The sequence below is a fragment of the Mauremys mutica genome, chromosome 20, assembly GCF_020497125.1.
Source record: "Mauremys mutica isolate MM-2020 ecotype Southern chromosome 20, ASM2049712v1, whole genome shotgun sequence".
Taxonomy (NCBI): domain Eukaryota; kingdom Metazoa; phylum Chordata; order Testudines; family Geoemydidae; genus Mauremys; species Mauremys mutica.
In genome coordinates, this window is record NC_059091.1 from 24,688,137 (window position 1) to 24,709,535 (window position 21,399).

The window sequence follows — 21,399 nt, forward strand, 5'->3', positions numbered from 1 at the left end:
CTGCGCCTGAAGCCTGTTCGTCCAGCTCCCACGTGCAGAGATAACGAACAATTAAAACAAAGCGGCCTTGTCTTCCTGACGAGCAACCAGCGCGTTCACAGCTCATTACCCCGGGAGAAAAACACCCTGGCCCAAATGTTAATTTCCTTATTACCTAGAAGCCAGGCCCCCTGGGTATCGCGGCACGGGAGCCCTGCCGCTCGTTCTGCTGCTGGAAACCCAAGATGAAATGACTCTGCACGTCCATCTGCAATAACCAACGGGTGGGGCCGGGAAGGCACCTCAGTTCCCACCAGGGATCGAGGCTCTGAAATGCCTCGGGTCAAATTAAAGGCAGCTTTGGACCTCCACAAAGCCTGGGTGCAGCCTGGATATAGGAGGCTGCTGCTTTACTTGTAATTAGACAGCGACTGACGGATCTGACATGAAATTACCGTCTTACATCACAGAAACCACTCGGCAGTTAGCGGCGGTGGTGACAGCCAGGGAAGAGCTTCCCAGACACAAATGGCTGGCGTTGTACAGCACCCGGCCCTGGCTGCTGCTGGCGCGACCATCATACGCCAACTACGCCATCATGGCTGCTGGCCCAAGGAAGGCTCAGGGTCCCGTTAATCTGCTTCCCGCTTGCTCTCTCGGCTCCCACCCTGGGCCAGGGACCTGCTGGGCAGCGTCCCGGGGCCAAGGAAAGTGGGCGCTGAGCGGGGGGAGATCGCAGCGAAATCTGAAGGCAGCAGGCGCGCCGGCGGGAGAGGAGTGGCTGACACGAGACAGGCTCTCGAACTCGGCATCACGCGGATGGCGAGGGGGGGCCATGTCCGCACCGGACCCAGCTCTCGGGTTTTTCCCACCCTGCTCCCAAGCAGAGGTGGCGTGTGCGTGGGGATCCGCGCTGACCAGCGGGAGTCCGGAGACACGTCTCACTCACTCACTGCTGCCGGAGCAGCGCAAGGAGGCCAGGCCTGGCTGGCTGGGGGGAGGGACGGAGGGAGGGGGGAGCCGACTGCCGAAAGTGAGGCTCGGTAAACAGGCAAGAGAAGGAGTGAGTCAGAATCATTGTCTCCTGCCTTTGGCTGCCAGCGCTGGGGTCTAGGAGCAGGCTGGTGTCAATCCGAGTCCCTCCAGGATCCGGCTCTGGAGGCCTGAGCTGCAGTTTCCCAGGAGCGAGGGCAGATGGAAGCTCTGTTCTGGGCCCCTCCCCGGTCCCCCAGCCAGCCCAGCCTCTGGACTGCTCTGTGCAGGGACCGGCCAGCGGGCGCCTGGCTCCAGCCATGCCCCTGGGGGCAGGGAATAGCCCCAGCGCAGGGCACCGCAGCCATGCTCCAGATCTGCCCCCGCCATGCAGGGCCCTTCTGCCAGCTCCGCCCCAGCAGGGCGAATCCCAGCCACATGAATCCATCAGAGGCTCCCGCGCAGCGGCCCCAGTGGGACACTGTGCTGGGCGCTGCCATGTGCGGCCGGATGGGAAGAGCATCAGCAGGGCCCTGGCAGAGCCAGTGCGGAAGGACCTTAAAATCCAGCCTAGTGCAGAGAGGCTCGGACGAGGCCTCGGTGCCGCTTCACTTTGGATGTGGATTAAAATACTCTGAATTAAGGCCACTTTCACTCTGAACAAGAGCAACTGTACAGCGGTTTCATATGGTTTAACTAATCCACTTTGAAAATTAATCTGGATTAATTCTCCTGAGTGTCCCTATGTAGACAAGCCCATAGGCTAGCGTGACCCCCCCAGGGATGCTGATTTTGGCTCCAGCGCTGTTCGTTTCTGGTTTAGCTTAAATCTGCTCCCAGTTGACATGAAAGGAACTAAGACCTTGTCTCCACACACAAGTTTGAGTTAAATCAGTTCAATGAGATTGGTTTAATTCTCGTGGTGGGTTGAACCAGGGACTTGCGAATCGGGAGGTGTATTTGGCACTGGTGCGACCCCCAGAGCGGTCCTACCCAGTAGCCCCCCGTTCACATGCAGCCAGGAGCTCTGGGAACTCACGTCCCAGGTTTAAGCACTGCAGGCGCCAGATGGAGAGCGGAGGGAGTTCTCGTGACCCACGCCTGCGACACAAGCTAAGCTGATCTGAGCGAGGGTGAACCCCCCGAACGCGCTGGTTAAATCCGTCCAGTGAAGCTGGTGCCAATTGCCTAGTTTCACAATGCCCAATACTCTGCCGCTCACACACGAAGCTGGGGCAAGCAGCAGCATGCAGGCCGGGGCGGAGAAGACGCACAGCCCTGGTTTCTGTCTAGGAAACGGGGACCGTCTGAGCAGGAAGCGGGATTGGCCCGGAAGCGAGTGAAGACTGACGGGCAGGTCACCGCGGAGCGCTCTGGAGATGAGAAGTGCTTTGTCACCGCCACGGAGCAGGAGCGTTCTCACCGGAGCAAGGGAACAGCAGCAGAACGAGAGTATGATCAGGGACAGGCCATGCACCCGTTGGCAGGAACCGAAAGGATGGAAACAGAATCAGAGCAGGCGAAAGCAAACACAGGAACTGCCAGGCTCCATGTAGCACGGCCAGACACAGCGGCTGCAGAGACAGGTGCAAGACGGGCCGGAGGCAGCAGTGGGGTAACCTGGCCCCCAGGGACCGCTCCCAAATCCTTGTCCTGCTGCCCAGACGAAATATCTGATCTTTTCAGCAGCCCGCTAGGCCCTCAGCCCCATTCACGTCTGGCGGCAGGGAGTCCCACCGGCCCATGGTGCATCAGGGGAAAGGAAGTTTCTTCTTAGCAGTTTGGAAACTGCTACCTGGCGGGTTCACGGCCAGCCCCGGCCCTTGATCAGGTGTGAAGGTCAGGCAGGGCCACTGAGACCATCTGCTCTACTGGAACCTCCTGGTAGAACACAGGCCAGAAAACTCCTCCTAGGATAGAACCCAGGAGTCCTGACTCCCAGCCCCACCCTCCTGCTCTAGCCACTAGGCCCTGCTCCCTTTCCAGAGCTGGACACAGAACCCAGGAACTCCCTGCCCTGGCCCGCTCAAAGTAACGGCTCTTCTATGCGGAGACCAACAGCAGTCTCCATGCGCCGTCTCTGTGCCAATTCTCAGTCCGACTGTGCAGCTAAAGAAAGAGAGACCCAGCAAACCCAGCGCAACAGCAAACGAAGCAGGAGCCATTTGTGCTCCGGGAGGTAGCAGGCCTCCTGCTGCCAGCGCCTCTCCGAGCACACAGGTACCGGGTTCAGGGCACGGCAGCGCTGTCAGGCCGGGCGGATGGCACACCCTCACCCAGAGCCGGGGCGCTCTGCGGGCTACCAGACTGTCACTCGCAAGCCAGGGGCCGGTGCTCGTTACAATTACTGAGCCGGGGTGCAGATCACAGCTGGGCGGGGGGCAGAAATAGATACATCCTTTGCTCCCGCTCAAGCCCCGATGCTGTTAAGTGCAACTGACCAAGGCCGGGGAGGGGAAGGTCTCTGGAGCCCACGCTGAGGTGGGGCCATTAACCAGCTGCAAGCGGCTGCCAAGGGCTCGAACAGCCAAACCTCCCCACGCCGGGCAGCTCCCTGCACGTGCAAACCCCTCTGGCTGGGTCCCCGATCGCACGGGGAAGTCGGCAGGTTCCGGGTGGGTCCAGAGCAATTGTTCTCTGGCTGCAGGGGGGTCAACCAGACCCAGGCACCAGCTCGTAAAGAACCAGGATCAGCACAGTGAATCCCGAAGAGGCAGCAGGTCTGGAGAGTCAGTGTTAGTGCGTAATGAAGAGACATTGGGAGAGTGAATCTAATAGGTTAGAACAGGGGGGCTGGGAGCCAGGACTCCTGGGTTCTCTCCCCAGCTCAGGGTGGGGAGCGGGGTCTGGTGGGTTAGAGCAGGTGGGCTGGGAGCCAGGACTCCTGGGTTCTCTCCCCAGCTCTGGGAGGGGAGAGGGGTCTGGTGGGTTAGAGCAGGTGGCCTGGGAGCCAGGACTCCTGGGTTCTCTCCCCAGCTCAGGGAGGGGAGCGGGGTCTGGTGGGTTAGAGCAGGGGGGGCTGGGAGCCAGGACTCCTGGGTTCTCTCCCCAGCTCAGGGAGGGGAGCGGGGTCTGGTGGGTTAGAGCAGGTGGGCTGGGAGCCAGGACTCCTGGGTTCTCTCCCCAGCTCTGGGAGGGGAGAGGGGTCTGGTGGGTTAGAGCAGGTGGCCTGGGAGCCAGGACTCCTGGGTTCTCTCCCCAGCTCAGGGAGGGGAGCGGGGTCTGGTGGGTTAGAGCAGGTGGGCTGGGAGCCAGGACTCCTGGGTTCTCTCCCCAGCTCAGGGAGGGGAGCGGGGTCTGGTGGGTTAGAGCAGGTGGGCTGGGAGCCAGGACTCCTGGGTTCTCTCCCCAGCTCAGGGAGGGGAGCGGGGTCTGGTGGGTTAGAGCAGGGGGGGCTGGGAGCCAGGACTCCTGGGTTCTCTCCCCAGTTCTGGGAGGGGAGAGGGGTCTGGTGGGTTAGAGCAGGTGGGCTGGGAGCCAGGACTCCTGGGTTCTCTCCCCAGCTCAGGGAGGGGAGCGGGGTCTGGTGGGTTAGAGCAGGTGGGCTGGGAGCCAGGACTCCTGGGTTCTCTCCCCAGCTCAGGGAGGGGAGCGGGGTCTAATAGGTTAGAACGAAGGAGGTCTTATAGTCAGGGCTCCCGTGTCCTCTTCCTGATTCTTCCACTAACTGTGGGACACTGGGGCAAGTCCCTTCCCCTCTCTGCATCTGTTCTCATGGCCATGAAACCAGAGGGGGAGAAGAACTCCCTGGTTAATGACTGATCCATAAAGCATTATCCTGGGGGTGAAGACACTGGAGAAGCAGAGATGAAGCCAGGTAAGAGCCTGGGAACGGAAGTCAGGCCAGGAGCTGGGATGGATGTGGAGCTGATGAACGCTGCGTGTTGGCCGGGCGACCGGGATATTTACTCGGTGTCTATATTGGTTCCGTTTAACAGGGGGCTGTCAGGAGAACCAGCAGGAAGGAAGAGGAACAGCTGGAGATCAGGCTCCGAGGCTGTTACCTGGCAGGGGCAGAGCAGGAAGAGGCCTGGGAACTGGCAGAGCAAAGAACTGGGGCAGGTTGGTTGGGGGAACCCACCTGACCTCCAGGACCCGCTGGGGGGTCTGAAGAAGCTAGGCCAGCCCAGGCTGCCCTCAGGGGATAGGGAGCCGTAGGTAGGAGGTGCGGAGAGGCTGGTGGTTTGAAAATCCTGTTTCTCCAGGTGTTTTGTTCCCACTAACTAACCAGCACGTTGGCTTCAAGCCATCAGTCCGATCCCTCCGTTCCCGGCTGGGCACGGAGCCACCACAGGGCACCTGGTTATGCAGGGCCTGGGCTGGGCTCGAAGCGGACGCTGGAGAGCCCAGAAAGGGAGCAGACGGTGAGGAAGCTGTACTCCTGCCCGGCTGGCGGCCCTGCTCCGAGGGAGTCAGTCCCAGCTCCACCCTCCGGCCGTGGCTGTGGCCGTCCCCTCAGCGGGGTGAGGAGCCAGCGCACCTGGGGGCCACGTCCTGGCCAGGACGCCCTTGTGCAAGGTGCTGTACAGATACAGAACGGAGAGAAAGGCTCTGCCCCCAATAGCTGCCGACCTTTCTGCTGGCCGACGGGATCGTGGGCTGGGGGAGCCTCAGAGACCCTGATCTGGTGCCTTCAGAGATTCCCATCTCAGTGTCGGAGCAGTAGGTTTAAAACAGCAGCAGCCAGGCTGGCTTGGTGACGGTCCAGCACTGCCAGCAGGGCAGAGCACGGAACCCAGGGGTCCTGGGCTGGGCGCAGGCTCTGAGATCAGCTGGTGCCACCAGAACAGGAAGCAGTCACAGGAATAGCCGGGCTGCTGGGAGACGTGGCCCAGCTCGTCCTGCTCCCAGGGACTCCCTCATTCCGAGGCTGCAAGGAGACAGTCAGAGCCAATACCTGGCTTCCAGCACCTATTAATCCCTGCCAGGCTTCATGGCCACTTAGCACCAGTGAAGGAGGTGCCGAGCGGGGAGGCGGGGGCAGTCAATCACCCAGACGCAGCGCCTGCTCCCGGAGAGGTAGCGGATTAGGCTGGATTAGAAACGCCTTTGCCAGCTCCCACCAAAGCCAGCTGCTGAGCATTCAGGCCTCGGGTCGGGATCTAACAGCTGTTTCGCTCCCCCCCAGCTGCAGATCTTGGGACTATATCCCCTGCCCCGTGGATAGACATCCCCTCCCACAGTGCCGAGCGGGGGCCCACTGATGCAATCCTCACATTAGCCTCGGCACACTTCAATCCACCCATCACCTCCATCCACAGACTGTCTGAATAAGCAGCGACGCGGCTCAGAAACCTCCTCGCCGGCGCCCGAGGGATTCACGGGGAAGGGGGGGGAATGCCAGCCCACCTGGTCTGTCCAGCGATCCCCGTCGAGAAGCCCTTTCGAAGGCACCTACCATCTGGCCTTATTCCTGAGGTGTATTACGGTAGCTCCCAGCCGAGCTCCGGGCCCTACGCCATCGCACGCCGAGACACGGGCCTTGCCCTAAAAGCCAACGGCACGAGGACTGCGAGGGGAAGGGACCTGCCTAACACCACAAAGCAGGACTAGCACCCGGGGCTCCTGGGTCCCGTACAGCGCCGCTACCCACTACACCACCCAGCCCGCAGAACACCCGAGCTCGGGAAAGCACCCTCCCCCCATGTGCAGCCCCAAGAAGGGACGCGATTTGCCCCAGGCCCCACCCGCAGCAGAGCGGAGATCTGAGCCCACTTCCATTCCCTGAGTTTTAAGGCCAGAAGGCATCATAGGATGATCCAGTCCGACCTTCCACACACGAGGCAGGCAGGCCTTGGAGCTTCATGCACGGGGGGGGGGGGGAAACCCAGCCTAACTCAGCCCCCCAGAACTAGAGCTGCCGAGGCAGCCGTTCAGCAAGGAACTAATCACAGGGACAGCGTTAATAATGGCCCTCGGAGGGAGCGGTCCAGTACCCACGTCCTATTTCGACGCCGCTTTGATGTGCGGCTGCAACGCTGGGGGAACTTTCATTCAAAGGGAGGACTTGGAAAGAAACTTAGAGGCCTTTTAATTTCCATTTGGTCTGAGGAATCGGCCCATTTGAAATGCCCCCGGCATTCTCCACAGATAACGACTGTCCCGGGGAGGACATTTCACAGATTAGCCAGCCCAGGGCCGGAGGTTTCTTTTTTAAACACCACCCGCTGCTCCAGCTGGCAAGAAAGAGCCCTGGCCCCTGTGAGAACCGAGGAGACAGACGCAGCAAAGGACTAAGACACTTCCTGGGAAATCAAAATCAGCCTCCTCCAGTGAGCACAGCAGACTCTGCACATCCAGTGAAGTCAGAGCCAGAAGCCCCCAGCCAGCCCCCAGCTCAATGGTGCTTCCATATCAGAGAGTGTAAGTGCCTCAAAGACGTGCAAATCTGTAGGACAGGCTGGGTCGGGGCTGGGGCCTTTTCCCCCTAGAGGCACAAGATCTGACCCACTGGTTCTGAGCCTGGCCTAGAGCTCTGGGGTGTGGGGACTGGGACACAAGCCCCCTCCCCGCTCAGAGGGGAGCAGCTCCTACCCAGTCCTAGGAAAGGGGAGCTGGCTGGCTCAGGGGGTGGGGAACGGATACGGGGCCTTTCCTGTGTGGGGAGCGGCTCCGATCTGACCCCAAGGCGGGGGTGGGGGGCCATGTGGCTCAGAGGGGTGTGGGGACTGGGACACAAGCCCCTCCCCCCTTCAGAGGGGAACAGTTCCTCTCTGGCCCCAGAGCGGGGAGACTGGCTGGCTCAGGGGGAACGAGATATGGGGCCTTTCTGGGTAAAATGCCACGCCGGGTGGTTCTCCAGCACACACCGGGCACTGCCCACGGCTCCCTGGCTGTGCCACACAGACGCAGTGTGACGAAGGACACAGGACAGCTGCACCAGGCCGAACTGAAACCAGCTGTCGAACGGGTTCAGTGAAACCGCTGCGCTCCCTGCGCGGAGGCGCCGATGTAACCGCGGCTTAGTTCAGGTTAGCGTAACCCCCCGGCCAAGCCACTGCCACTGCCTGAAACCAGGCGCTGTTAACCCCCACCAGCCGCACCCTGCCAGCGCTTCGCACCTTTACTGCAGCCGCAGCTTCAGCCCGGCCAAGGAGTCCCCCCAGCCCAGCAGAGTCACGCTACAAGCGGGACAAGGCGCCAGGAAGCCCAGGGGCCAGCAACAGCCCGACGACAATGGCCATGGCGAGCTCCGGTGCAATGGGACAGAGCCACCGACGGCTTCTCGCCTGTCGCGGGGCAGGGCTCAGCGGCCCCCTCGGCCCCTCCCGGCCCCTCCCAAGCCAGCGTCTCGGCGGCCGGCACGGGGAGCCCAGCAGCGCTTCCTGGGGGAGCCGCACCGAGTTTCGCTTTCTTCCCACAGGGAGAAGAAAGGGCAAAACCCACCAGCCCCAAGTGCCCATCTGCCCCCCAGGATCAGCCCCGGAGCCAAAGCGCCCCCAGGAACACAGGCCTGCAGGGCGGGGCGGGGGAGCGGCCAGGCGGGGGTCACAGGCCCAGCAACACCTCCTGGGTTGGCTTTGAGCTGAGCTGCAGCTTGAAGCAGTGACAGACCGAGTTGCAGCTCCCACATTACGAGACCCCCCTCCCCCCCCCCTTTTCTCAGACCCCTTCAAGCAGTGCCCACGGCGCTGGCTCAGCAATGGGGCGGCCGCGCTCGCGCACACGCGTGTGCACCCAGTGCCTCCGTGGCCGTGTGCCCGGGCACTCCCGCGTGGGCACGGCTGCCCTCCCGGGCTCGCCGGCCCCCACCTGCCTGGCGGGGGGGGGGTTCACTCCACGGGAAGCCGCGATCAGGACCAGACCCTGGACCATTTCGCCCCCCGTTCTGCCCATTGAAGCTGAAAAAGCCGCGGCTCTGCCAAAGCCAGACTGCGGGAGCCCCCCCGCCGGTCACTCGCTGTCCCAGGACGGGCACACACCCGAGGAGAGGGGCAGCCTGGAAGTGCGGGCTAATGGCTACGCCAACCCCCCCCCCCCCGCAGACTGTCACACCGACCACCTGGCCCAGGCCGGGCCGGACACTCACCCGGGCTGGGGGCGGGGGGGGGTCAGATTTCCACAGCAATCCCGGGTCTCACTGCGGGGGGGGGGAGCTGCCCCCTGCCCCCCTCCCTGCCCCCCTCGCCCCAGCGCTCCGTTCCCTGCCCCCCCCCCGCCCCAGCGCTCCGCTCCCTGCCGGGGGGGGGAGCTGCCCCCTGTCCCCGCACCTACCGCTTGCTGGCGCCGTGGCTGGGGGTCCCGTGGAAGGACGAGGGCCAGGACATGCGGGATTTCTTCAGCCCCGGCCGGTCGCTGGTGTCCACGGCGTCCGCCCGCTCGATGTGCCGGGCCGCGGGCCGCTCCGTATCCGAGTAGCCCCGGTGCTTGATCTTGATGGGGGTCCGGGGCTGCCGCCACAGGTGCTGCGGGGGGCGGAGGGTGGCCGGGCCCTCCCGGGGCACGGGCAGGGACAGCGACAGGCTCTTCCTGGAGCAAGGCGGCGGCTCCATCGCGGGGCGCGGGGCGGAGGGAGGCTGGAGCCCGGGCCCGGCGACAGGCGGGAGCCGAGGCGAGTCACGGGCTGCCCCCGAGCCGGCTCAGAGGCGAGCTCGGCCCCGAGCCCCCAGCTCGCCGGCTCCAGGCGCCCCCTCCATGGCGGGCGGCGGGCAGGGGAGCCCCGCTGGCCAGCGACGGGTCCGCGCCGCCGAGGCGGCTCCGCTCCGCGGGCAGCGGGACCGGCGCGGGGCGCTGCTGGGCGGCCGCCGGGTGGCTCTGCCTGGGGGCGGCGGCAGCTCGGAGCCGCATGTCACGGGGCGGCGCAGCGAGGCGCGGGGGGCCGGGAGCCCCCCCCCGGGACGGCTCTGCCCCGTCCCCGCCCGCCCGCGGCCGCCGAGCTCCGGGAGAGACGGGCTGGGGCAGCTCCGAGCGCGGACCCCGCTCTCCCGCAGCCGCCGCCTCTCGGCTCTGCCGCCTGCCCCGCCTTGCGCGCACAGCCCGGCCCCCCATCTCCACCCCCCGCGCAGAGCCCGGCCCCCCATCCCCCGCCCAGAACCCGGCCCCCCATCTCCACCCCCCGCGCAGAGCCCGGCCCCCCATCCCCCGCCCAGAGCCCGGCCCCCCATCTCCATCCCCCGCCCAGAGCCCAGCCCCCCATCTCCACCCCCCGCGCAGAGCCCGCCCCCCCCTCCCCCCCCCCGCGCGCAGAGCCCGCCCCCCCATCTCCACCCCCCGCGCAGAGCCCGGCCCCCCATCCCCCGCCCAGAGCCCGGCCGCTCAGCTCCACCCCCCGCGCAGAGCCCGGCCCCCCATCCCCGGCCCCCCATCCCCGGCCCAGAGCCCGGCCCCCCATCTCCACCCCCCGCGCAGTGCCCGGCCCCCCATCTCCACCCCCCGCGCAGAGCCCGGCCCCCCATCCCCGGCCCAGAGCCCGGCCCCCCATCTCCACCCCCCGCGCAGAGCCCGGCCCCCCCACCCCCGCCCAGAGCCCGGCCCCCCATCTCCACCCCCCTCGGAGATCCCGGCCCCCCATCCCCCGCCCAGTGCCCAGCCCCCCATCTCCACCCCCCGCGCAGAGCCCGGCCCCCCATCTCCACCCCCCCGCGCAGAGCCCGGCCCCCCATCTCCACCCCCCGCGCAGAGCCCGGCCCCCCCGCCCCCGCCCAGAGCCCAGCCCCCCATCTCCACCCCCCGCGCAGAGCCCGGACCCCCATCCCCCGCCCAGAGCCCAGCCCCCCATCTCCACCCCCCGCCCAGAGCCCGGCCCCCCATCTCCACCCCCCGCGCAGAGCCCGGCCCCCCATCTCCACCCCCCCGCGCAGAGCCCGGCCCCCCATGCCCCGCCCAGAGCCCGGCCCCGCATCTCCACCCCCCGCGCAGAGCCCGGCCCCCCATCTCCACCCCCCGCCCAGAGCCCGGCCCCCCATCTCCACCCCCCGCGCAGAGCCCGGCCCCCCATCTCCACCCCCCGCGCAGAGCCCGGCCTCCCATCCCCCGCCCAGAGCCCGGCCCCCCATCTCCACCCCCCGCGCAGAGCCCGGCCCCCCATCTCCACCCCCCCGCGCAGAGCCCGGCCCCCCATCCCCCCCCCCCGGGCCTTGCCCGTCGTCCGATGACCCGCCCAGCTCCCGGCCGCGCATCTCCACCCCCCGCGCAGAGCCCGGCCCCCCATCTCCACCCCCCCGCGCAGAACCCCCCCATCTCCACCCCCCGCGCAGAGCCCAGCCCCCCATCTCCAGCCCCCGCGCAGAGCCCCCAGCCCCGCGCAGAGCCCGCCCCCCCTCTCCTCCCCCGCCCCCGCCCCCGCCATGCACAGAGCCCCGCTAACACTCCGCAGATCTCCCCCCCCCAAGACTCACCCTGCCCAACCCCCCAAACACACAGTCTCCAGCCCCGCCCCCACCACAGTCCGGGGGCCCCTTCCCGTGAGCAAAGCCGGCGCGTCCTGCCCGCCGCCGCCACGAGGGGGCGACACGCCCCTCCCCGGCTTGCGCGGGTGCGCAGCAGCCTGCGCCCTTGTCGGGCCCTGCGGCATCAGCCTGGAGCTGCCGCCTTGCAAAGACCCCGCTGCTCTGCGGGAGGAGCCGCCAGGTGATGGGGCTTTGGGCAGGTTCCACCCGCCCTGGACCAGCCCCGGGGCTGAGGGTGGAACAGGAGCTGGCACCTGTGAGAAGCCCAAACCCGCGATGCCGAGGGCAGGGACTCCCCCGGGGCAGGATTCAGTGCACATGCAGCAGCGCCTCAGCGTGGGGGGAAGGCCCCGGCCAGGCTGGGCTGGTGAGTCACTGCACCAGCGACGGCTCTGGTGCCACCTGAACGCGGCTGCGCCATGGCCCGGGCTCCTGGGGCGAGCTGGCATGGGGCAGGCCCAGGGCCCGTTTGGCTCCGTAAACCCGGCTCCCTAGAGGCCGGGTCAGAAATCGCCTGCTAGGGAGGGACGACCGCAGGGCTGTGGCGCTCGCCACAGGCTGCCTGGCCCGGGGCAGGACACGTACGCCAGGCCATGCCTCCCAGGGGGCAGGGCACTGCATGAGGGCACCTGGGTTCTAGTCCTGGCTTGGCCTCTCCCCGTTCTGGGCCTCTGCTCCCTCCCACCCGTGGGGCTTAGAACCAGCCCTGCTCAGCGTCGCTGAATCCAGCCCTGCAGGCCCAGTGCCTCAGTCTCCCAGGTGCAAGATGGAGGTGATTATCTGGGCAGTGGAAGAGTGTGTGTGACACATCCCTCTGGGGGCAGCCTGGCTCCTTAGCTCCAGCTGTTGTGACTCAGCTTGTAGCTCTGGCACTTGACAAGTTCAGCACCCGCAGCGTGTTGGCCAGTTGTGCTGGCTGTCACAGCAGCATAGCACCTGGCTGGCCCAGGGGCCCTGATCTGGGTTGGGGTCTGGGCAGCGCCCGGCCCGACGGGGCCCTGATCTCGGCCGGGGTCTGGGCAGCGCCCGGCGCAACGGGGCCCTGATCTCGGCTGGGGTCTGGGCAGCGCCCGACCCGATGGGGCCCTGATCTCGGCCGGGGTCTGGGCAGGAGCCCAATTCACCATTGCCCAGCTCCTCGCTCCCCTCGTGCAAAGTGAGCAGCAAACGCCAGCGGCTCCAAAGAGCGGCACAGTGGGGAACCGGCCTGTGGCAGCCTGGCCGTTGGGACCAGAGCCGGCTCTCCCAGTCAGAGCCAGGGCTCCCAATCCGGGACTTGAACCCACATCTCCCTGGCCCCGGGGAGTGACGTGAGCACCAGCCTCGCTGCTTGCGCCTGTGTCTCACGAGACGTTTCACAAGGTCTCTGTTTCCTTCCAGTACAGAACGAATCCGAACGCCAGAGAATCCAGAAACGTGGGGCTGGGAGAGACCTCGGGAGGTCACCGAGCTCAGCCCCCGGCGCGAGGCCGGGCCGAGTAAAGTGAGAGCAGCCCTGCCAGGGATTGGCCGACCGTCCTTAAACCCTCCAGCGCTGGGGATGCCAAGCCTCCCGGGGAGCCTGCTCCAGAGCGGCTCTGCCTGAGAGTTGGGAAGTTGTTCCTAAGCTCTCACCTACTTCTTCCCGGCTGCAGATGAAGCCCATTGCGGCTTCTCCTACCTCCAGGGAACACGGAGAACAACCGTCACTGTCCCCTCTGTGCCAGCCCTTAACGTATTCCAAGACTTACCAGGTCCCCCTTCAGTCTCCTTTTCTCCGGACTAAACAGGCCCCGGTTTCCTGGCGGTTCCTCGGAGCTCAGGTTCCCTGAACCTTTGATCATTCTGGCTACTCTGCTCTGGACTCGCCAGTGCGCCCAGAACTGGACTGAGGCCCCCCCGGTGCTGCGCATGGCAGGGAAACGACCCCCCACGCCTGTCGTTACACCTGGCCCCAGAACGATGCTCCTCTTTCTGGCTCAACTTGTGACCCACTGTGACCCCCGGATCCTTCTCAGCCGGGTCGTCCCCTCTCGGTGGTTGCCCCTTTGACTTTTCCTTCCCCAGAGCAGCACTTTGCACTGGTCTTTATTGAATTTCAGACCAACTCTCTAACTTGCCTAAACCTGCCTCCCACGTGCTCCCAGCCGGGTGTCACTCTCCAGTCCGTTACCCACGTCGTTAATGAACACACTGAACAATCCCGGCCCCAGAAGTGACCCCTGCAGGACCCCAGTAGACACCCCTCCCTGCTCGACAGCGAGAATGACGCTGGGGTCCCCTTCCAGCCGGCTGCGCCCCCTCCTGACAGTCATTTCATCCAGACCAACTTCCCCTAGCTTGCTCCTGAGAGCGGCACGTGGGGCTGTGTCGAAAGCCTGACGAAAACCAAGATCGATCACGTCCATCCACCAGGCCAGGAGCCGCGTCGAGGGACGAAAGGAGGGCGGTTTGGCAGGTCTGTCCTTGGGAAAGCCCTGCTGGCTATTCCTCCTACCCCCGCCAGCCGCCAGGTGCCGGCAGGCGGGTTGTTCCGTCACTTGGTCCAGTCCCTGTGCAGCTCCCGGCGTCAGAGTGCTCTGTCGTCCCTGGGTCCTCTGTGCTAGGGGCTCTGTTTGCCCTTCTGCCCTCCCGCAGGAGTCTCAAAGATCATTGCTAACGGCTCCAAGATTGCTGCAGCCAGTTCCTTAGGTGCCTCGGATGAATTTCCTCAGCTCCTGCCGACTTTAAGACACCTGAATATTCTTTAACTGCTTTGGCTTGCGCTCCTTCCCCCCAGCTGTTAACCTTTGGAACCTTTTGCCAAATGGAGTTCTTGTTTCCCAGCCAGCCCTGGCTGCTGGCGCCTTGTGCGCCAGGTTTCTGTCGCTGTCTCAGAGCCAAACGCCTCCTCAGCTGCTAGTGACGGGGCCGATCTCACATCCTCTCCAGCTGCACCCGCTTCCCAGCTCTAGATCACTCTCCAGAGGGGAACCGAGGTGCCTGCAGGGCAGAGATTTGCACAAGCTCCCCCAGCAGAGCTCTGCGCCCTACACTGCCTCACCACTGCCCCCTGGAACATGGCTACTGTCCAGGCTTTCTAACCTGCACAAAGCAAAGGCCCCCGCGCGCAGCGGAGACGGACCGGCACAGCCTGGCTGAAAGCTGCCCGCTTCCCAGGACCTCAGGCATTTGTACAAAATGCACTAGGGACCCCCTGCTAGGCCCGGTCCGAAGTGTTCTCCTCGCTAATTAAACTCCACTGGACTTGCCGAGCGAAATGAGCAGGGGCGCCATGCGTGCGGCACCAGCCCTGCTGTTTGGGTGCTCGGATCCGGCCCGACGCCCCGCGGGCAGCAAGGAGGCACCGCACGGTGCAGGGCCCAGCCCTGATGGGTAATTCCTAGCCCTCAGGAAACGGCCCCGCAGCTCCCATAGCTCGTGGGCCCCGGCTGCACCCAGACGAGGCGCGAGAGGTCGGGCGACGTGGGAGCTCCCTGAAGTTATTAGGATAAATGGACAAAGGAAATACCAAGGAAAGAGCTCGGCAATGAAGCAGCTGGCGAGCCGCAGAGGCAGCCAGGGCCACATGAATTTCGCAGCCATGGGGTCTGGCTCCCGACCCCCCCAGGCTGCAAAGCTAAGTTCAGAGCCTCAGCTCTCCTGTCAGATCCCTCACGGCTGCAAAGAAACCCTCCACGACGCACCCGCCCGCCCGCCCGCCCGCCCTGCAAAGCCCCAAGCACGTGCTTAGCTCTCTGCTGCCGTGGGGCTGTGCAGGGAGAGGGGGCGGGACGTGAGCCGGTCTGGTAGTGGCTTCGTTCACTGGTGTGGTTCAGCAGGCCGGGATCGGGGCTGGCCCGTCCTGCTCCGGGGCTGATGGCGCCCAGTGCCCCGGGACAGGCCCTCGGCCCACACGGCCGGCTGGGGAATGAAGGGCAAGGACAGGTCATTACAGCAACAAGCCGGGGAATGAAACTGACGCCAGAGGCAGCCACCTCTGTGACTCCTTCCTGCGGTGGCTCAGGGCAGAGTGCGGCCGCCGGGGTGAGGGCAGTACCGGCCCCCAGAGCCACAGCTAATGTCCAGCAGCACCTAGCGAGCGCGAGCCCTGCCCCGAGGGCTCAGAGACACCGCCAGCGTTGGGAGCCCTGCGTTACAGGCACAGCGGGAAGGAGAGAAATAGGCAGGGACTCACCCCAGGCAGTGACCGGCAGAGCCAGGATTTGAACCCAGAGCTCCCGTCCTGCATCCAGCCCCACCCAACTGCCCCAGCTAGTTCCACTGCCCCAGGGAGCCCTTTCTGCTGGCCTGGGTGACGCGGCCTGGCAGCACGAGGCACATGGAGGCGGCTCTCCCCCCGCCACCCCCCCCCGGCTTCCCTTGGCAGCACGAGGCACATGGAGGCGGCTCCCCCCGCCCCCCCTGGCTTCCCTTGCCCTGGGCGGACACGGAAAGGTCACTGCATCCTCTTGCAGCCCCGCTGCTCACGCGTCTGCTCCAGTCACTTCACTACCCGGGGGGGCCAATCCACGGAGCAATCGAAAGCTGCTTCCCTCCCACCAACCTCTGTGAGCCCTGGCAACTGGGCAAGGCAGGAATCCCCCGTTCCAGCAAGCCAGGGGCTTTTCCAGCCAGCGGCTCCCTGGGGGGGCTCCGGAGAGAAGGGAAAGCTCTGGGCTTCGCACAGCAGCCTGCGTTCCTGGGGGATGCAGAGCCTTCGAGGTTCCCCGGGGACAGAGGCTCGACGTCCAGGGCTCGGGAGCTGAGTGGCGTGAACACCCCCCCCACACGCACCCCCTGCCACGCCGTGTGAAACTCACTCAGGGTGAGGTCACCAACTCAGGCCCCGCAGGAGCCAACGCTCCCCCCCTCGAGGGGAAACAGGGCGGCGGGGGTGGGGAGAAACCATGCACTGAAACCCATGTGAAATTCAACCCCCAACACATCCAGCCAGGAGCCACGGAACCAGGAAAACACCACAGAGCCCTTCAGAGGCACAACCGCTGGGGTTTAACCACGGCTTTACCGACTCCCTTTCCTGGCCCCATTACTACGGCAGCACCTAGAGGCTTTGGCTGTTGTGCCGGGCGCTGCCCAGACACAGGGAGATACAGGCCCTGCCTCCGAGAGCCCGGGTCCTACCCAGACAGTTCTTAGGGCTGTGGCAGATCCTAGCGGTCCCGGCACAGATATGCAGATAGGAAGAGATTTCCCCTGCCCTGCCCAGCTCACTGTTTGACTGGACGGGACAAAGGGTGTGAGGGGAAACCGAGGCACAGAGCAGGGAAGTGGCTGATTGAGGTCTCCCAGCAGGTCAGTGACAGAACCCAGCTTGCCTGGGCCCCAGTCCAGTGCCTGGCCCACTAGACCCCTTGCTTGCCGAGCTCTGCCCCCGCCTGTGCCAAGCAGGATTTCCCCAGCCCACACTTCCCATGGCAGCAGCCAGGATGTGATCGTGCCCCTCAGCTCCCCAGGCAGTCCTGGCCCCCGGCGCGGCAGGGAAGATCGACGGCCGGCTGGGGGGGGTGATTAATACCCACGACCCTGAGGCTCGCACTCTGAGAAGCTCCCCCCGGGATCCTGCCAGAGGTGCCCATTTATCGCCGTCCAGGCGCTTGGCAGAGTCTATCGCAAGGGAAGAAGGAAACTGCCCTGCTTGGCTCTGGCTCTGACACACACTGACTCCCACCCCCAGGGCAGCCCCAGGCGTTAGACCCCACTGACTCGCCAGGCGCTGCACGGAGCTAGGGCCAGCCCCGGCCCAGGCGACACCAACACAGGGGGGGAGGGGAAACTGAGGCAGCGAGTGAGGCATGGACAGCAGGGAACAGAACCCAGGGGTCCTGCCCACACGGCCAGCCCCTAAGCACCAGAGCACCCCCAGTGAGGCTGGGCTCGAACTGCAGCACAGCGCCTCCCGGCGGCCACTGAGAGAGCTAGTCCCGGAGCCAGGCCGTGATCCCAGCTCTCCCAAGGGCCCCTACTCACTAGAGTACCCGTCCTCTCTCCTGCCGTCTCCTCTCCAGGACAAGGACTGTGCCAGGCTGCCCCCAGCCCCCAGCGCCGCCAGCCACCTGAGTGCGAACCTGCCCAACCCCCCAGCTGCTGCAGCCATCCCAGGGGGGTGCAGGTTGTCATCTCCAGGGAAAGGAGCCGGGGCGGGGCCGGGGCTACGCGCCCGCCACCTCGGCCCCAGGCCCAGCCTTCCACCGGCTGCGTCCCGGGGCGGGGCCGGGGCTACGCGCCCGCCACCTCGGCCCCAGGCCCAGCCTTCCACCGGCTGCGTCCCGGGGCGGGGCCGGGGCTACGCGCCCGCCACCTCGGCCCCAGGCCCAGCCTTCCCCCGGCTGCGTCCCGGGGCGGGGCCGGGGCCACGCGCCCGCCACCTCGGCCCCAGGCCCAGCCTTCCACTGGCTGCGTCCCGGGGCGGGGCCGGGGCCACGCGCCCGCCACCTCGGCCCCAGGCCCAGCCTTCCACCGGCTGCGTCCCGGGGCGGGGCCGGGGCCACGCGCCCGCCACCTCGGCCCCAGGCCCAGCCTTCCACCGGCTGCGTCCCGGGGCGGGGCCGGGGCTACGCGCCCGCCACCTCGGCCCCAGGCCCAGCCTTCCACCGGCTGCGTCCCGGGGCGGGGCCGGGGCTACGCGCCCGCCACCTCGGCCCCAGGCCCAGCCTTCCACCGGCTGCGTCCCGGGGCGGGGCCGGGGCCACGCGCCCGCCACCTCGGCCCCAGGCCCAGCCTTCCACCGGCTGCGTCCCGGGGCGGGGCCGGGGCTACGCGCCTGCCGCTGAAAACGGCCTGTCACGCAGACCTCCCAGCGCAGAGGAACGGCTGCTCTAATGGCTTCTTCTGGCGACATTTCACTGCTGAGCTCTTGCCTATCATTCCTGAGCAGCACCTTGGGTCCAATTACCGCACTCACGCTTAGCATAATGTTAACTCGGCTTAATTAGCCTGAGAGTTAACGCTGACAACCAATGGTGGTGCAGCTCCAGTAGTCACCTCCCAGGCTGGCAGCTGCCCCTCTAGCAAACAGACACACATCTCCACGGCCTAGCCAGCCCCCAGGCCAATCAGTCACATCTGCACTGGCAGCCCTTGGGAGCTCGAGACCCCAGGGGCTTTGCTTAAAGCCCCAGCTCCTGGAGTCATGTGAATGGGGGAGATTCGCAGCTTGCATTGAAAAAAGCAAAGTCAGTTTCTGGCCCTTTTGGCTGTAGATAAAAGCTTGGAATGCCACCCCTCATTAGAGCCACTGAATGACAGATGTTGTGGTTCATTAGCGATTCCAAACGCTTTTTTAAAATTCTCGTTGCAGGTCGTACTGAAAAGGACATTTTTCAAAATTTTCAGTGAAGCAAAAAGTTGAAGACAATTGTTTCGGGTTGAACTAAACACTTTGTTTCTGTTGGGACCCTGTGAAATGTTTGTGATTCACTTTTAACGAACGGGGGGGAAAATGCTGAACCCAAACGTTATTTCAAACCAAGATTTCACTTCTGCTGAACGGGGCTGAGCCCCGGGGAAACGCTGCCCAGGATCACGCCAGCAGCCAGGGCAGAGCTGGGGCCTTAACCACCCGAGCGTCCCTAGTTCCAAACTCTGGCATCACCTCCCACGAACTAGACCCAAACTCCCTTCTTTGCGGATAATCAGAAAGCTCCTGCCTTTGGCATCATCTCCCCATCTCCCCTTCCCACATTGTCACAGGCTGCTCAAAAGGGACTTCGACCAGGATTTTCTCGTTTTTTAGTCTTCTGTGGCAGAATCAGTGCTGCAGCCCTGGCCAGGGGCCCCGGGCTGCGAGAGGAACAGGCAGGGGATGCAACTGGCTTGTCTGAGCTCATGACAAAGGCCCAGAGGTAACCAGCATGAACCGCAGCTCCCCCAGCGCGTATCATCCTCCGCGGGCTTGGGAACGCGGCCCGGGCCCCAGGGGAGGTGAAATGACTGGAACAAACAGGGAACCTTGAAGGAACAAGGACTTTGCTTCTCCAGTGTCAAAAGACGATTGATTCCCAGCTGATGAGTGGGAGGTTCAACGTTCAGCCGCCGCCGCCCACGGTTCAGACAAATCCCCACTGGGGGCCCAAAGCTAATCGGGCTTCCCAGGCCTGCGAGAGCTATTTGGGGGCTCCCCCCAAACCCCGCGACAAATAAACACGCTTTGGCCCAGCTCCTCCAGCCCGCGCCTGCCAGGAAGCAGCAATTCCAGCCTCCGCTGCCGTCCTCCCTTGCCCCGCACAAGCGAGGGAGCGGATCTGCCGGGCTGGTGGGTTCGCCCAGCCCCAGGGAAGGAGAGAAGGAGCCAGGCCCCTGCTGGTCTCTGCATGCGACGGGTCGTGGTGCCCACCCCGCGAAGGGAGTTGCCTTGGCGCCTGCATGGCCCCGCGGGTGTAACTGTCTCCCAGCCCTGACCCCGCCACAGGGCACCGAGCGGCAGCAGGATTATGGGCCAGGATCCCCCGCGGGTGCGGGGGGGCAGGAAGAAGATGATGGTTTTAGGGAGATTTCCACCGTGCCCAATAAATCTCTATTTGAGCCGAATAAACCACGTAGTGCAGCTGGGCTGAGAGCTAGATTAAATCACCACTCGCCCTGGATCAGAGAGACCCTGAGAGACCCTCCCTTGTGCCCCCCTCCTCCCCCCGTGCTGCCCCCGCACCCCAGCGCCGGCCCCTTAGCCAGAGGAGGCTGGTCTGCAGGGCCCACCCTTGGCAGGCCACAAGCACTGCTGAGACCGGACTGCAGGGGGCGCTGGCCTGACCAGCCCTTCCCCGGGTGTTTGCACACTCAGAGCACAACCAGCCCTTCCCCCGCATGTTTGCACGCTCAGAGCACAACCAGCCCTTCCCCCGGGTGTTTGCACGCTCAGAGCACAATCAGCCCTTCCCCCGGGTGTTTGCACGCTCAGAGCACAACCAGCCCTTCCCCCGGGTGTTTGCACGCTCACAGCACAACCAGCCCTTCCCCCGGGTGTTTGCACGCTCAGAGCACAACCAGCCCTTCCCCCGGGTGTTTGCACGCTCAGAGCACAACCAGCCCTTCCCCCGGGTGTTTGCACGCTCAGAGCACAATCAGCCCTTCCCCCGGGTGTTTGCACACTCAGAGCACAACCAGCCCTTCCCCCGGGTGTTTGCACACTCAGAGCACAACCAGCCCTTCCCCCGCATGTTTGCACGCTCAGAGCACAACCAGCCCTTCCCCTGGGTGTTTGCACGCTCAGAGCACAACCAGCCCTTCCCCCGAGTGTTTGCACGCTCAGAGCACAACCAGCCCTTCCCCCGGGTGTTTGCACACTCACAGCACAACCAGTCCTTCCCCCGGGTGTTTGCACACTCAGAGCACAACCAGCCCTTCCCCCGCATGTTTGCACGCTCAGAGCACAACCAGCCCTTCCCCTGGGTGTTTGCACGCTCAGAGCACAACCAGCCCTTCCCCCGAGTGTTTGCACGCTCAGAGCACAACCAGCCCTTCCCCCGGGTGTTTGCACGCTCAGAGCACAACCAGCCCTTCCCCCGGGTGTTTGCACACTCAGAGCACAACCAGCCCTTCCCCCGCATGTTTGCACGCTCAGAGCACAACCAGCCCTTCCCCCGGGTGTTTGCACACTCAGAGCACAACCAGCCTTTCCCCCGCATGTTTGCACGCTCAGAGCACAACCAGCCCTTCCCCCGGGTGTTTTCACGCTCAGCACAACCAGCCCTTCCCCCGGGTGTTTGCACACTCAGAGCACAACCAGCCCTTCCCCCGGGTGTTTGCACACTCAGAGCACAACCAGCCCTTCCCCCCCATGTTTGCACGCTCAGAGCACAACCAGCCCTTCCCCCGGGTGTTTGCAAACTCAGAGCACAACCAGCCCTTCCCCCGGGTGTTTGCACACTCAGAGCACAACCAGCCCTTCCCCCGCATGTTTGCATGCTCAGAGCACAACCAGCCCTTCCCCCGGGTGTTTGCATGCTCAGAGCACAACCAGCCCTTCCCCCGGGTGTTTGCAAACTCAGAGCACAACCAGCCCTTCCCCCGGGTGTTTGCACACTCAGAGCACAACCAGCCCTTGCCCCGGGTGTTTGCACACTCAGAGCACAACCAGTCCTTG

General features: G+C 65.0%; 1 protein-coding gene across 1 annotated transcript; it reads right to left on the reverse strand.

Annotated features, from left to right (window-relative positions):
* Positions 1–9,161: 9,161 nt before the first annotated feature.
* LOC123353738 (cAMP-specific 3',5'-cyclic phosphodiesterase 4A-like) lies at positions 9,162–9,877 on the reverse strand. The gene has a single exon (XM_044995124.1). The coding sequence runs from the start codon at positions 9,441–9,443 to the stop codon at positions 9,162–9,164; it is 282 nt and encodes a 93-aa protein (XP_044851059.1). The 5' UTR covers positions 9,444–9,877.
* Between the last annotated feature and the right edge of the window lie 11,522 nt (positions 9,878–21,399).